This window comes from Aquarana catesbeiana, linkage group LG04 (assembly GCF_042186555.1).
Source record: "Aquarana catesbeiana isolate 2022-GZ linkage group LG04, ASM4218655v1, whole genome shotgun sequence".
NCBI classification, from domain to species: domain Eukaryota; kingdom Metazoa; phylum Chordata; class Amphibia; order Anura; family Ranidae; genus Aquarana; species Aquarana catesbeiana.
Window position 1 is genome coordinate 319,373,328 of NC_133327.1, and position 17,222 is coordinate 319,390,549.

At 40.3% G+C, this 17,222-nt stretch overlaps 1 protein-coding gene across 1 annotated transcript in view; it reads right to left on the reverse strand.

Annotated features, from left to right (window-relative positions):
• The window catches only part of LCA5 (lebercilin LCA5), a 41,279-nt gene that overhangs the window by 3,222 nt on the left and 20,835 nt on the right, over positions 1-17,222 (reverse strand). Inside the window, exons 3-7 of the mRNA XM_073626846.1 lie at positions 16,169-16,698; positions 12,178-12,315; positions 7,002-7,098; positions 4,761-4,894; positions 941-1,094 (exon numbers count right to left, since the gene is read on the reverse strand). Of these exons, the coding sequence (XP_073482947.1) occupies positions 941-1,094; positions 4,761-4,894; positions 7,002-7,098; positions 12,178-12,315; positions 16,169-16,698 (1,053 nt within the window). The remainder of the gene's footprint in view (positions 1-940; positions 1,095-4,760; positions 4,895-7,001; positions 7,099-12,177; positions 12,316-16,168; positions 16,699-17,222) is intronic.

A 17,222-nucleotide genomic window follows, 5' to 3' on the forward strand; every position in this document is an offset into this window, starting at 1 on the left:
CGCTGTTATCCCAAGCAGTGGGGGGACAGGGACGACGCCCCAGCCCTCCTGCCCAGGCTCTTCCATCCCACCTGGAGGCCCGAGCGACCAGCTGGCACGTCCGCCAGCAAGCTGTAATCACTTCCAGTTTGCAGAAGACATAAAGGTGCCAAAATGACAGTATTCAAAAACAGCCAATACAAAAACAGCCAATAGAAGTGATCAGAATTTTTCTTTTCAAAAAGGGACAATGTAAAAAAATAAATAAAAAAATGAAATAAAAAATAAATTGTAAACGTCCCATTCCTCCGTGCTCGAGCACAGAAGCGAACGCATACGTAAGTCACGACCGCAAATGTAAACAGCGTTCAAACCACGTGTGAGGTATTGCTGTGATCGTTAGAGCACGAGAATTAATTCTAGCACAAGACCTCCTCTGTAACTCTAAACTGGTAACCTGTAGACATTTTTTAAACGTCGCCTATGGAGATTAAGTACCGTAGTTTGTCGCCATTCCATGAGTGTGCGCAATTTTAAAGCGTAACATGGGGGGTGGGGGAGGGGGGCTGTGTGATGTAAAGGGGGCCAGAGGTACGGGGGCTGTGTAATGTAAAAGGGGTCCAGATTATTATCTTCATTTATTAGCAGGTGAATGCGGCCCTCCATGCATTTACATACATTGAATCCGCCCCTTAAGTGGAAAAAGGTTGCTGACCCCTACTTTAAGAGAAAGAAAACCTGTTTGTTTACTTTTTAGGTTTTTGCATTATTCTCATAAATATCGGTCATTGCACAGGCTAGGTAAAGCTAAATCTGTGTACCCCTTTAAATTCTGCAGCACCATGTAAACTGATGCCATTATATAACTATGGACAGATTATGATCTTTTGCCTGTGGCAGAATAATGTAGTACTAGAATAAACAAAAAAATTCTTTGCTTCTTTGTAAGCTTTTTCCTTACCTTCACGCAGCTTTCTTGCTTTGTCCTCCAAAATCTTTTGCTCTTTATCTCTGTTGCGCTTTTCTTCTAGATCACGTTTTCTTTCTGCTTGCTCTTTTTCTTTTTTCAGCTTTTCTGCTTCCTCTTTGATCTGCTTTGCAAGACTATCTTGTTCCTTGAAAAAATATGAATGTATGTAAAATTTTCATTTGAATAAAAAATTCTAAGCCATGTGTGACAACAGTAGGTCAGATCTCATCGTGCTACCACCAATACGTGACAAACAAATAAATTCACACCTACCTGGTTGCCACTAAATTTAGTTAACTACACAGTTAATCTGTTACACACCAAACAGCTGCCACCATGAGTTTTATTGGAACTGCAAGTAGTTTACAATATCTGCAATAACAATTATGACTTTGACAGACAGGGATGTTTCAGAGATTTAAAATATAATGGTGTTCGTCAAAGAGACAGGGTTTCTTTACGTTCTGGCTTAGTGCATTAGAGATAAGTTTAATGATTTTAAAAAGGTAAAAACGGTGCAATGAGAGATGTGTATTCTGCAGGATAAATGATGTTATGATCGGCCAAAAAATCATGGCCTAATAGGTTCCTAAGCAGCCCATACATAAGTCTTTCTCCCCCCCCCCCCCCCCCCCCCTGTTCAACCAGCAGGTTGAACAAAAAAAAAAAAAAAAGAGAACTTGATTCCCCCATCCATACATTCCATACATTCAAGGTGAATGGGGGAATTCCCCCTGCTGAACCTTTGTATTGACAGCAGGGGGACTTCTCCGCCACCAGAATACAGTGATTAGCGCTATTACTTTTCTGGGGACAGGATTTTCTTTTACTTTCACCTTCAATGAGTAAAGTAAAACAAGACAAATAGAGAGGGTGAATCTCCCTAACGAGGGCACAGACAGCAATAAAAACTGACAAACATTCTAATTCATCTCCACTCTACCAAAAACTAAAAACATAAAAGTTTTGCCTTTATACTTTATACTTTAAGCCTGGCTTCCACACATCCATTCCAATTCCATTAAAAAGGGGGTCTTATTTTACCCTAGGCCCATATAAACCTACTGTGATGAAATACACGATAGGTCTTATTAGCAAGATTTTTTAATTAGTATTCCAATTCATTTTATTGTCAAAAAAGGGTTAAAATCCTGCGCTTATCCTACTCTCCTGGTGAAGGGAAGTGTGACTATTGAAATGGAGAAAGCATAAAAGTCCACTCCTGCAAAAACAAGTGTATAAAAAAAATTAAAAAATTGGATAAAATGACTCAAAGTGAAAAATATACGATTCAGTTCATAAAAGGTGCAAAAAAAAAAAAAAAAATGTGCCTAAAGAGACGTGCATGAAAAATTTCCAACTGACAAACCCTTATACAAAAGGGAACTGAGTGAACCAAATATGTGAAAACTTTTTGAAGAGCTCCGAAGTTCCCTTATATTTGGTTCACCCAATTCCCTTGAAGAGCACAGAAGTTTTCACATATTTGGTTCACTCAGCTGCCTTTTGTATAAGGGTTTGCTAGTTGGACATTTTTTATGCACTTTTATGAACTGGATCATATATTTTTTACTTTGAGTCATTTCATCCAATTTTTTTATTTTTATACACTTGATTTTGTAGGAGTGGACTTTTTGTCATGTGTATTTTTGCACGGTGAATATTCTTATAGATTAGCGCACCTGTTCCTTTTAATATTTAATTTTATTGCAATGGCAATTCCTGAGCTTAACTAAAGCTGTTTTTAAGTGAAATGTTTATTTAATTGAAAAGTTGTTTGTTGGAATAGAATTTAAGATGTTTGTGGTTTGGATGGAAGATGATCCTACAGACAAAAATTTGAATTCCACTTGCAGATTTAAATCAGAATAAGCCTCGGTTCACACCAGAGGCGGCACGACTTGCAGGTCGCCTCATCGAGGCGACCTGCACACGACTGCCCGGGCGACTTGCAAAACGACTTCTGTATAGAAGTCTATGCAAGTCGCCCCAAGTCGCCCCCAAAGTCGTACAGGAACTTTTTTCTAAGTCGGAGCGACTTGCGTCGCTCCCCTTAGAACGGTTCCATAGCACAGAACGGGAGGCGACTTGTCAGGCGACTAGGACGCCTGACAAGTCGTCCCTGTGTGAACCGAGTCTAAGGGTACCCCAGTATTCCTGACTCAGTTTGGGGGTGCTCAGACCTCATTATCATCACAGCATGGAACACCAAGAATCACGGATAGGGACAGCATTGTAGCAACCATCACCATAATGTGTTAGTGTATATTCCAATATATTTAGATGGACCCCATAAATATTACCAAGAATATATATATATATATATATACATACACACACACACACACTTATATTTTATATATATATATATATATATATATATATATATATATATATATATATATATATATATAAAATGTATTTTTTATTATGAGGAATCTGCCTTAAAGCTGAGCCCCAGGAATGATGTTTATAGCACACTTGCATTGGCTTGGCACTGCCCATTAGTTTGGAAGAATTTAAGAGTGGGGCCCTCTTGACCCTCCTGTTCTGAATTGAATTTAACTGTACTGCCTTCCCTTATATTTTAAAGTGTTGCATTATTGTATTGTAGTATTGACATTCTATAAATCCTATGTAATAAACGTGTGCCTTACTCATACCTGATGGACTGCTGGGGAAGCTGAAAATTACTGCAGAAGTTATCCCTACTACAATGATACCTGAAATCATCTGGGGTCTTGTTCAGGATCTATGCAAGAAGCTGCCCCACTGCACACTGACAACAAAGGGTCGCTTGTTTGGTCGCAATTTATAAAATGCCTTATATTCTTTTCAATGAATATAAAGCTTTCTTTGATTGGACAAATGGAGTAGAATCTGACTTCAGTGACCCTCCTCTCCATCTCATCTAATCAGAGAATGCCTTGTATTCATTGAAAAAAATAGGTGTTCTATGAATGCACTGGTGCTGAGCTAGCGACTCCCTGTGGTCAATGAGCAGTGGGGCAGCCACTTGCATAGAAACTAAGCAGGACCCAGAATATTACAGATATCTCTTTAGTAATGCTGGCTAATACAGTCATTTCTATCTTCCCAGCATTCGCTCAGGTTGGAGTAATTCATACTTTCATTGTGCCAAGCTAGACCAGTGTAAGCATGCAATACAAATAATTGCTGGAGTTAGCTTTAAAGTGGTCTTTGCCTGTCTCTTCTGTCAAAAAAATAATATATAAATATTGTATACAACGCCTGTGGCACAGGCACAGTGCAGTATACACTCCTGGGATTGCGTATCTCCAGTGTGCATGTGACAAAGTTACCACCCAACAACCAAAGAAAGATGTTGGGCCGAAAGTAAATAGCAGTAGAGGTGACAAGATGCATATATGCATCTTAATCAGCTTCACAAACTGCTTGACAGACCGAACAATCACAAAGCTATATCTTTTATTATTATAACTTTTTTTTTTTTAAGGAAAAGTTAGTAAAGTTGCTTTAAAGTAAAGCAAACTTGTGATCAGAAAAAAAATGGATGCTGCCATTGATGACTTCTCCTTCTGAAAAGGCCAATTCCATGCCTGTCAAGCTTTTGTTTACCTACGTTGAGTCACTGACCTGAAACCAGTATGCAGACAGGAACCCATGACATTGCTCTGACTTCTGATCTATATACTAGTTGTGGATCACTAACTCAGAAAGTACTGTAGTAGTCAGTTGGCATAACAACCATAAAACTAGCATTGTCAGCTTCTGTATTGCTCTCACTCAGGTTTACTGTAGACTTTTTACCAATATTTTAATGCATTACCATTTCCGAAATCTCTTGCTGGTTCTCCATTGTTTCATCCATGAAAATAGGTGGTGGAGGTTCTGGAAAAGTTGAGTCTGGGCTAGACAAAGATTCAGTTGTTTGAACACCCGCATTGATGCAAAGGTTTGTCCCTGTAACAAAAGCAGCAGCTTAGAGCAGTTTTGGGTGCCTCACAAAAGGCCTGACTGACTTTATTAGAAAAAAAAATAGAAGTGCAACACAAAGATGGTTATTTTATTATGGCCAGCAACCCTAATCAGACAGATGGTCCAGAAGAAGTGCAAAATCCCAGTTTTCTCTATTGTCCATTGCAGCGCATACTAGCTCATTATGAAATACCTTAGAACGAGGCCTCAGCATCTGATCCCAGTCCATGCCGAGGGAACTGACATTTTCCCTCATGTTTCTTCCGGTTTCGCGGCTCCGGCGCTGTGAGTGGCCAGAGCCTCGATTACGTCACTCCCGAGTGTCTTCTTCCCGGCAAGGTCTGGCAGCGTCTGCCGGACCTTCACAGCACATGCGCCGCTGACGTCAGCGGCTGCATACAAAGTGAATATCTCCTAATCCGTACAGGTTTAGGAGATATTCATTTTACCTACAGGTAAGCCTTATAGGCTTACCTGTAGGTTAAAAAAAAAAAAAAAAAAAAAAAAAAAAGGTATACAACCACTTTAAACTGGGTACACACTAAAGTTTTTTTGTTCAACCCAAACTGAGGCATCACTGTACTAACAATTGGTGCGGTGATCTCCCCCGGTGTGCTCTTGTGTTCTGACAGGGGGACTCGGAAGAGCTCGGGAGGAGATCCTGTACTGAAAATCTCCCCGCTGAGCTATTGTGTTCTGACAGGGGACAGCCCCCCAGCCAGAACACACCGGTCAGCTGTCTCAGCCACTGGCTGAGAGCACGGATCGGATGCCGATTGGTAGACCTTTTTTTGGCCATGCCCCTTCAACAGCAGTCGGACCAGCCACCATACACACGGGCCGAATGTCGGATGGTTTCTATTGAATCGGCTGATACTGCCTGATATTCGGCCTGTGTGTACGGAGCTTTACAGAGGCTTAGAAGCCTGATAATGAAAAGCCTAAGAAGCCCTCTCTGCTCTAGTGGAGTGGGCTTAAATGTGAAAAAGATGGCACTTTACCAAGCAACTGATAGACCTGCACAAAAATCTGTCTATTACACACAGAAATAGTGGACCTGAATGCCAGAGAACCTTTTTGGTACCTTCTGGAACAAACAGTACAGCACCACTATAACTAACTGCTCATACTCACAAAACAGTTTTCAGAGACAGGGTCAGATAAACTGCCATGACCCTGGTACTGAGACCCAGCATGAAATCCCTAGAAAATTGGTCTGAAGTGAACAGCAGCAGGCAACAGTATAACCCTGCATTGCCTAATTATCAAGCTGTGTCCCTCAATGAACAATAGAGAAAATCTAGGTTCCAGTGGGTCCATTGTGTGTCTGTCTTCATGACCCCGAGAGCAATTTATTATGGGTATATGCAATTGGAGGTTTGCTAAATTGTCTATTGGAACCCCTCCCACAGGTTCCAATATGCAAATTAGAAAAAAAAGTAATAGTTTATATTTAGTAAGCTAACCAGCTTTGACATTAGTTTGCATATTAAACTATTCCCATGGGTTCCAATATACACATTTAAAAAAAGTAATAGGTTATATTTAGTAAGCTAAACAGCTTTGACATTTAACAGTTTAGGTTGTCCTTTAAAATGTCATAGGGAACAGGGAAGTCAGAAAGCAAAATACTTTATGATGCAAATCTGATGAAAGCCACTCCCTTGAAAAGTGAAACCTGGGGCTGATGACTACCATCACAAGTTTTATCTTGCAAGTACCTTTAGGGCCAGTTCACACCACATGCAGTCCAGTGCGTTTTTTTTCTGCATCAAAAATGCATGGAAAGTAGGTTATCAATGGCATAGTTCACACCAGTACTTGCAGTTCCAGTGCGTTCCAGAAAAAAAAAAAGAAGAAGTAGAACATTCTGCATTTTTTTCTGCACTGGACTGTACTAGAACGCTGTAAAACGCATCAAAAACGCACTGGAACGCACTGCAACACACTTAGTGTTAAGAAAAAAGAAGGTTAAAAAAAAAAAGCACTGGACTGTATCAAAAACGCGCATGGAGAAAAGCACCTGGAAAGCATCCGGACTGCGTTTCTTTGGTGTGAACTGGCCTCTAGATATATAAATCATTATGCTTACCTTTCTTCCTAGGAGTTATTTCCGTCTCTTTTTTTGGTGAAGGCTTGGAAAGACGATAAGCATATATATTTTTTGCATCAAGTTCCCTTTCTTTCTCCTGTGTAAAAAAAAATATAATAGAAATAATTGATATAAGCACTTGTGATCATTACCTGATGTGGACTCTTCAGTGACTGCAGCAATCAGAGTCCTTGTAAACAACATATAAAAATGTATTTCAGTTACATTTTACAGTAAAGCTTTGAAATAGCAAAACTGTAAAATTAATAAAATAAATCAACAAATTCCTGTCTGTATGGTCTCTGTTTGTGCAGTATGTATAGGTCTGTCAACCATCAATGCGACTTTCATAAGCTGATTAAAAAGTATAGCAAGTAAGTAATGCCACATTGCAGAGTATTGGAGCACATTATATTAAAGATAGTACTGGATACGGAAGCATATTATGTGGAGTATTCAAAAAAAGTCTTTTAGGCTCCGTTTACATTTGGAATTTTGGAAATGAATGGCACCTCAACATGCATTTTGCAATTACAGTGGGATTTGAGATCATGGGCAGATTTGAAGCAATTCTGTCTACGATCTCAAATCACGGCAATGGCAAAACACATGTTCGAGAGCCATTAATTTTCAATGGAGCCCAAAACAAGGTGCGGTTTCGCCGCGATTATGGTGGCAAACTGCAATGCACAAAGCTTGATGCCCAGCAAGGAGCAGGAACGTCTTTTGGGTGATGAGCTTCATGTGTTGCTCTTTGCCAATTTTGCGATTGCAGTGCGATCTGAGATCATGGGCAGAATTGCAGCGATTCTGCCCGAGACCCCAAAATGCCAAATGTGAATGGATCCTAAGAGTAGCCATACATAGATTGAAATTACAGTAGGAAACGGATGAATTTCGATCCGTATATGTGCATGCTGGTTGTACAACAGTCGATCTATTGATTGACTTGTGTACAACTAGCCTGTTGTTTTTTCCCCAAACGATTAGTGGTGCCAGCTATAACCGCTGAAGTGTTATGCCCTGTACACACGGTCGGATTTTCCGATGGAAAAAGTGCGATCGGATATTCCGATCGTGTGTGGGCTCCATCGGACTTTTTCCGTCAGAATTTCCGACACACAAAGTTTGATAGCAGGATATAAAATTTTCCAACAACAAAATCCGATTGTTTAAATTCCGATCATGTGTACACAAATCCGACGCACAAAGTGCCACGCATGCTCAGAATAAATTAAGAGATGAAAGCTATTGGCTACTGCCCCGTTTATAGTCCCGACGTACGTGTTTTACGTCACCGCGTTCAGAATGATCGGATTTTCCCGACAACTTTGTGTGACCATGTGTATGCAAGACAAGTTTGAGCCAACATCCGTCGGAAAAAATCCTAGGATTTTGTTGTCGGGATGTCTGATCAATGTCCGACCGTGTGTACGGGGCATAAGTAAACTTTGAACTTTTGGGAAAGGAAACGGTCTCACAGCATTTCCAGAGCAGTTTTAGTAAATTTAGGACCTATACGTTGGTTATTATATAAAGTCTTCAAATGTGACATTTGTAAATATACAACTGTATAGGTGTCCTGACTTGGTGCCTCTCACAGCTTACCCTATCAAAACAAAGAAGAATGATGTATGACACCATTTTTATGTTCCTACCAATAATGAGCAGATAAGAAAGGGACTTTCAGAGGTTGGGTATTAAATTGCAAACAAAACTATACTATCATACACGATACCAGATAAGACTGGGGCGGCACAGTGGTGTAGTGGATAGCACTTTCGCCTAGCAGTAAGAAGGGTCGCTGGTTCGAATCCCGACCATGACACTACCTGCCTGGAGTTTGCATGTTCTCCCTGTGCCTGCGTGGGTTTCCTCCCACACTCCAAAGACATGCTGGTAGGTTTATTGGATCCTGTCTAAATTGTCCCTAGTATGTATGAATGCGAGTTAGGGACCTTAGATTGTAAGCTCCTTGAGGGTAAGGACTGATGTGAATGTACAATGTATATGTAAAGCGCTGCGTAAATTGATGGCGCTATATAAGTACCTGAAATAAATAAATAAGACTAGTTACCCCCAAACACAACCAATACTGATTGTCCCCTATATAAGCTGTCTGGTTAGCCATCTGCCTTTTGAGAACCTTATGGTGATGGGGTTCCTGGTGGCAGCCAATGATCCACCTGTAAGAACAATGCACTAAACAAAATCTATACAGTCTTCTTCATGGTTAGAATTTTTTAGGTAGGCCAGGTTTCCATTATTTTCCTCCATTTACTTTTATAGCTTCCAACTTAGCATTTTTTAATTTTTAATTTATAGGCATCAATGGTGTCCACAAAGTCTTTTTGAATTTTTCTCCAACTAAGCAGTTATTTTCCCAAGAGATTGTGAATTTCAGATATTGCCAAACTCGCGTGCTTTGGTTTAAAGTGGCGTAATAACAAGAGTCCATTAGATGTTCCCAGTCTTTGAGATGTGCTTTCTGACAATGTGCAATTTTCTGACTACGAAGCCTGTGCCATTTAAATTTTTCTTGCCCTTGTTCAATTGTCTGGGTGCATGAAAAGGTATCCTTGCAGTGTGTTCACCTATAGTAAGCTGTATTTTGATGGTTTGCACTGGGACAGACATGAGGAGATACATCTGTTTTCAACATCCCACATAAATTCCTTCATATTAGATGGTCATTTACTGATACATCACTCCTGTATTAATAGTAGTTTCCTACCCAATTCCCCTATATCACCATACAAATCTTAGGCTATCTAGACAACAGAAAAGTATTTTTAATACATGCCTGTAATTTGCAGTAAAGAAAATATAACAAAAGCAGCTGAGCTACTTATGCCATCTATACTGTAAGAGGAACTGTCTAGAAGGGGAGGGCATGCACGTAAATTAACATACATCACTTCCATACATGACTGTCAAAATCAAAAGTTAAAATTCGAATAAAAGTCTTAAGGTGTATGGCCAAGTTAAAGCAAGATAGTTTTGCATCCAAAGAAACACACTGTTCCTTAAATTATCAGCAGGGGGAGGATGTGCTGTGTAAATTCCTCTCTCTGCTTCCTGCATTTTAAATTTAAATCTAACTTCCAGTTTTTAATTATTGTTGCTGGCTATGATAAACTTTTAAGTACTGGTATCTTTTAACATTAGGTTTTCAGCATGTAAGAGAGAGCAAAAAACCTATAGTGTTTGTTCAGCATCACAAGCATGACAATTTCACGGTGACTGGGTTATAGACAAAAGGGATTGGTGTAGACTTTTGAACTACAACAATGGCTGGTTGAAAAACAGAAGCACAAAGCATGTACACTGTTCTAGGCAGAGAAGGTTCCACCGCTCAGGTAGGCTCCAATCAGTGGAAAAGAAAGGCTAGCAACATTCTTCAAGAGGAGAGACCCAGGTGCTGGCTGATGCGAGGTAAGGCAGAGAAAAGCGAAGTGATCTGGAAGCCGCACACCGGTCTAATGATTAGTGCCTTTATTAGTAAAAAAAAGTTGGATCATGGAGGTATACAAAAACACCACAGCAGAAGTGTACAGGGATCAGCTGCCGCGTTTCGCACTCACAGCGAGTGCTTACTCATGGCTGGCATACATCGTATGTATGCCAGCCATGAGTAAGCACTCGCTGTGAGTGCGAAACGCGGCAGCTGATCCCTGTACACTTCTGCTGTGGTGTTTTTGTATACCTCCGTGATCCAACTTTTTTACTAATAAAGGCCCTTATCAGACCGGTGTGCGGCTTCCAGATCCCTTCGCTTTTCTCTGCCATGTACACTGTTCTGCCTGTACCTGTTGCACAAAATATCTAAAATCATCATTATGATGACCATGTAGCTATCAACACAAATTTGGGATTAAGTTCTGATACACACATAATACACTGGGAAAGAAAGGTATTCATTCATCTGAGAAACAACCAAGAGGCCAATGGTAACCTTGAAGGTAGGCGTTCCAAAGGTGTGAGTACGACAGCTGAGTTGGGAGAGAACTATAGCCCAGACTTATAAAACTGAACTTTTTGGAAAAGTTTAAGCAACCAAGCTGATTATACTTTTTTTTTTTTTTAAACAATATATATATAGATAGATAGATAGATAGATAGATAGATAGATAGATAGATAGATAGATAGATAGAGATCCCACACAATGATAATGGGTCTAGGATCCTTCCTTAGACACTCTGCTTCAATATGTGCTATAGTGATATCATTCAGTGATATACAACCACCACCTCCACCGCCAGGTGAATTGCCTGCTCACTTTAGGAAGCAACCCCTCAGGGTCTAATCACGCCTTTGGTTTTAATGGTCTTTGATAATCCTGAAAGAAAACACAGCTGGAGAGCGGGCCGGCATACGGAGGTCATGGCAATGAGGAGACTTCCAGTCCAGAGAAGCAATCTTTCCAGCGCACTTGAGGAGATACAAAAGGGACCAAGACACAGCCATGTTTTCTTTCCTGATTATCAAAGACCATTAAAACCAAGGGCACGATTAGACCCTGAGGGTTTGCTTCCTAAGGTGAGCAGGCAATTCACCTGGCGGTGGAGGTTGTATATCACTAGGTGGCACATATTGAAATGGGACGATTTCACTTGTATTATTCACCACTTATCACCATTGTGCGATATATATTGTTTTACGATACATTTTCTTTGAATGTTAATGGTAGTGACCGTGTGTGTATGTAGGTGTATGAGAGAGATAATACATTTTATAATATATATATATATATATATATATATATATATATATATATATATATATATATATATATATATATATATATATATATATATACACACACACACATATACATATATACACAAAATGCACAATTGGAATTAGCGCACTAATTCCTAAATTGTTATATATTCATGTTAGTTTAAGATGACGGTTTTAAATGGTGCAGCTGTTCTAAGTTTCACATCGTTAGTATTTTTTCATAGCAGCACTTTAGTAATTCTTACATCCATGTGGAGTTTGCTAAAAGGCATGTACCAGACATAAAATATGTGGAAAAAGGTTCTTTAGCTGAACGTTTTGGTCATAGTGCTAAATGCTATGTGTGGAGGAGGAAAGCCAACACTCCCCATCACTCAAAGAAAAGCAAGAGTTAAAAAAAAAAAAAAAAAAAAAATTATAAATATTAAGAACCTTTAACTTTTGAATCAAGCGTTGGAGCTCTTCCCGTAATAACTTGTTTTCTTCTTGTGCATCATGGGCTCTCTTTTTCTCAGCTAGCAACTGTCTCTGGAAGCTGCTTTGAGTCAGTTCAATATTCTTCTCTAGATCCTAGAAGATACCAAAGATCAAAACCAATCATGATGAGAATATATAATATTAAAGCAGAACCTCAGTCTCTCAATCAACATTGACTAGGTTTAATCTTTATGCCGCTAGCATTAGTATATGGATAGGAAAGTATATCACATTTAAAATTGGTTTTAAACTTTGTTTTTTACATTCCTTCAGTTACTTCCTGGTTTCCAGGCTTATGCCGCGTACACACGATCGGACTTCTCGTTGGAAAAAGATATGACGGCTTTTCCGGTGCAATTCCGCTCAAGTTTCCCTTGGCATACACACGGTCACGCAAAAGTTCGCTGAACTTACGACTGTCAAGAACGCGGTGACATACAACACTACGACGAGCCGAGAAAATGAAGTTCAATGCTTCCGAGCATGCGTAGGAATTTTGTGTGTCGGAATTGCCACAGACGATCGCATTTTCGGATAGAAACTTTTTCCGATCGAAAAATCGGAATTCGGCCAGCAAAAGTCCAATGGAGCATACACGCGGTCGCATTTTCCGATGAAAAGCTCTCATTGGTCTTTTGCTGGCCAAAATTCCGATCGTGTGTATGCGGCATTAGGCAAATAATGTCACACATCCCAGGAGTCTTAAGGAAGGGAGGGAGGTTTGTCAGCCAAGCACACCCTCCTGCTTGCATTTGAGATTGAGATTCGGCCGATCCTGCTGAACCAACCGAATTCTGATCCATCTATGCCCAGCTTAAAAAAACTTTTAGCCACAGCCTCCTGCGACATTTACAGCCAAAATCTTCCCTGCTGCTGGCTGTGCCTGCACAGCCGGTTCTCATAAATTGCATTGGGGCAATTTCTCAAGGCTGGAGATGTGGTATACTGACCAATCAGAAACGGGCTTCATGAGGGTGGCCCGAGGGCCTGAAGTCCTCTAGTGAGCCCTATGCTCACTGCCTGGCACCGTGGAGCTCGATTGGCATTTGCAATTGAACACCAGAATTGGCAGGTCCGCCACTGGCGCCCTGTGCTTTTCACAGATGAGAGAAGGCTCACCCTGAGCACATGTGACAGACGTGAAAGGGTCTGGAGAAGCCGTGGAGAACGTTATTCTGCCTGTAAAATCATTCAACAGTTGCTGCAAAATGGACTAGCCTGCTGCATCATTTTTTTCACTTTGATTTTTGGGGTTTCTTTGAATTCAGCCCTCAGTAGGTTGAGAATTTTCATTTCCATCAAATGATGTGGCATCCTTTAGTTCCTAACACATTACCCATTATGCATTGCCAGTTGGATTGTATATGGTCAACACTATATTTAATTATGTATTAAATGCATTAATATGGATCATTACAAATCAGCTTGTTACCATTTTATCCTCTTTGTATGCAATATTTATTCATTTATTAAACAATGTTGGCAACTAGTTATTCATTGGTCATATGTGATGTGCCTCATTTAAAGTCCCAATACAAATAAATTGGTTGTATGGAGATATTAAAGTGAAAGTAAACTTCCATGTCTTGCTTTTACCTATAGGTAAGCCTATAATAAGGCTTACCTATAGGTAGTGTAAATATCTCTTAAAAAATGTGTACAGTTTAGGAGATATTTACTGTACATGCAGCCAGTGACATCACTGGCTGCGCTCTGAAGCTACGGCAACCCATGCTGTTCCTTCAGAGCCATGTGTCTTAACCGACGGCTCCAGTGCGCATGCGCAGGAGTGACATCATTGCGGCTCTGGCCAGTCACAGAGCTGGAGTCCACAAACCCGGAAGCAAGACGGGTGAAGATGACAGCGCCTGCAGTGCTGACATTTCAGAGGTGGAATGCTTCATTTTAAGGCAAGTTTAACAATGCGATGCATACTAGCGCATTATGATATTACCTTGCAGGTGCAAAAGAGAAAAAAAAAGTCTGCTTTAATGAAGGGATGGAGGCACATCTCTGGGTGTACCAGGCCACATTCTGTTTTGTTACACGAGAGGATTGTGGCCTACCCTTCCTGTTCTAAATCCTGCCCTATGAGGGCTTAAGATCACCCATCTGACTTTGAGGCAAGAAGAGTAGAAATCCAAAGAGCGAGCATAGCAGCATCGATTAATGTAGTTATGGTAGTGGGACCCAGAATTTCAGAATCCTGTGCCACTCCTGTGAAAATAACTGAACGGGAGTATCTTCATTATAATCATGATGCTAATTCAGTACAGCACGGGATCATATAGGTACTACTTAAACTGAGATGTTAACACTTTCAAATCAGACCAAACACATACAGTGCCTTGAAAAAGTATTCACACCCCTTGAAATGTTCCACATTTTGTCATGTTACAACCAAAAGCGTAAATGTATTTTATTGGGTTTTTATGTGACAGACCAACACAAAGTGGCACATAATTGTGAAGCGGAAGGAAAATGATAAATATTTTTCCAAATTTTTTACAAATATCTGAAAAGTGTGGTGTGCATTTGTATTCAGCCCCCTACTTTGTAGAACCACCATTCGCTGCAATTACAGCTGAAAGTCTTTTTTGGTTATGTCTCTATCAGCTTTGCACCACTAGAGAGTGAGATTTTTGCCCATTCTTCTTTGCAAAATAGCTCAAGCTCTGTCAGATTGGATGGAGAGTGTTTGTGAACAGCAATTTTCAAGTCTTGCCACAGATTCTCTATTGGATTTAGGTCTGGACTTTGACTGGGCCGTTCGAACACATAAATATGCTTTGTTCTAAATCATTGCATTGTAGCTCTGGCTGTATGTTTAGGGTCCTTGTCCTGCTGGAAGGTGAACCTCCGCCCCAGTCTCAAGTCTTTTTGGAGAATCTAACAGGGTTTCTTCTAAGATTGCCCTGTATTTGGCTCCATCCATCTTCCCGTTAACTCTGACCAGCTTCCCTGTCCCCGCTGAAGAAAAACACCCCCACAGCATACTGCTGCCACCACGTTTCACGGTGGGGATGGTGTGTTCAGGGTATTGTGCAGTGTTAGTTTTCCACCACACATAATGCTTTGCTTTTAGGCCTAATAGTCCATTGTTGGTCTCACCTGACCAGAGCACCTTCTTCCACATATTTGCCGTGTCCCCCACATGGCTTCTCACAAACTGCAAATGGGACTTCTTACGGCTTTCTTTCAACAACGGCTTTCTTCTTGCCACTCTTCCATAAAAGCCAGATTTGTGGAGTGCACGACTAAAAGTTGTCCTGTGGACAGATTCTCCCACCTGAGCTGTGGATCTCTGCAGCTCCTCCAGAGTTACCATGGGCCTCTTGGCTGATTCTCTGATTAATGCTCTCCTTGCCCGGCCTGTCAGTTTAGGTGGATGGCCAAGTCTTGGTAGGTTTGCAATTGTACCATACTCTTTCCATTTGTGGATGATGGATTAAAGAGTGCTCCGTGAGGTGTTCAAAGCTTGGGATATTTTTTTATAACCTAACCCCGCTTTAAACTTCACCACTTTATCCCTGACCTGTCTGGTGTGTTCCTTGGCCTTCATGATTCTGGTTATTCACTAAGGTTCTATAACAAACCTCTGAGGGCTTCACAGAACAGCTATATTTTTACTGAGATTAAATTACACACAGGAGGACTATATTTACAAATTAGTTTACTTCTGAAGGCAATTGGTTCCACTAGATTTTAGTTAGGGGTATTAGAGTAAAGGGGGTTGAATACAAATGCAACCCTGGTACCTGTTTGTGCAGTATGAAATTTAGGATGTCCATATATTTTTATCTGTTTATATATTTTTAACTGCTAACGTACTGAAAAGAGATGTTATACATTTTCGGATATACTCCAAAATTCATTACAATATAGGGTACCAGTAGCACTCAAACACAGAAATTGAACTATGCTTAACGAGGAAAACGGTTAATACCTTTACTCGCCTTTCTCGTTCATCCAGTCTGCTTTCTATCATTTCTACTTTTCTAGTCAGCTCATCCCGTTCTGCAAGATGCCTATTTTCTGAAAGCTGCTTTAACTTTTTTAGGGCAACATTTGTCCTGTATAGCTCATCCTCTGTTTCCTTTAGTTTCTTCTCCATATTCCTTTCCCTTTCCTGAGATTTGCGCAAGCGCTCCCTCAAAATTCGAACCTCGTTATTATGTCGCGATAAAAGCTGTGAAATCTCATTTTCTGTATCTTCAAACTTATTCAAGGCTTTTTCTTGCCTGAACTGCAGCCTTTTTAAAGTCTTATTTTCTTTTTGATATTCTTCTAGTTTCATTTGAAGTTCTACAACCTCATTTCTTAGTTCATTTATTTTCAAAAGTCGAGCCGAGAGAACTCTTTTGGTAACCATATCAATGTCCTTTGGAGGAGGCTCTTTGCTTAAACTCTGAGAGCGAAATCCCCATCTAGGTCCCCGTTTACTTGATGGAAACTTGGAGTTTATTTTCCTAATTCCTAGATATAAGAAGAAAAAGGTGAATTTGTAATTAAAAAAAACAAAAAAAAACAAAACACAACCCACCTCTGCTAGAGTCCTTATTTGTGACAATTGTGTATTAAAAGATCAAAGAAAGGGCACATATCCTGCCACAGATAACTCTAACACTAAAATCCAAACCAAACATTATCTTCCCAGTTCACTGCTGTTGAATACAGAACTCCCCTGCCTTATGTAATTGAAATAAGGAGGGAGGAGTGCTCTATAGTTCCAAAGAAGAACCCCCAAAAAACACTGGCTTTAATTATGCAGCGACAATGATTTCACAATAAGTGAAAACGGAAGGCTTTGTAGTGCTGGTGACTTTCTGCATTCTAATACATTTGCTGCCACCACACTGCAAGGGTTAAATGCCTGTCTACATCTAGGGGACCGAAAATAAGTTTTACTTAGTTGGGCTACTGCTCCTACAGGCTCCTCCTCACAGCAAGAACGATGTCCGCAGGCTCTTCTCCCCTATGACCCAGCTGTCAGATTCTGT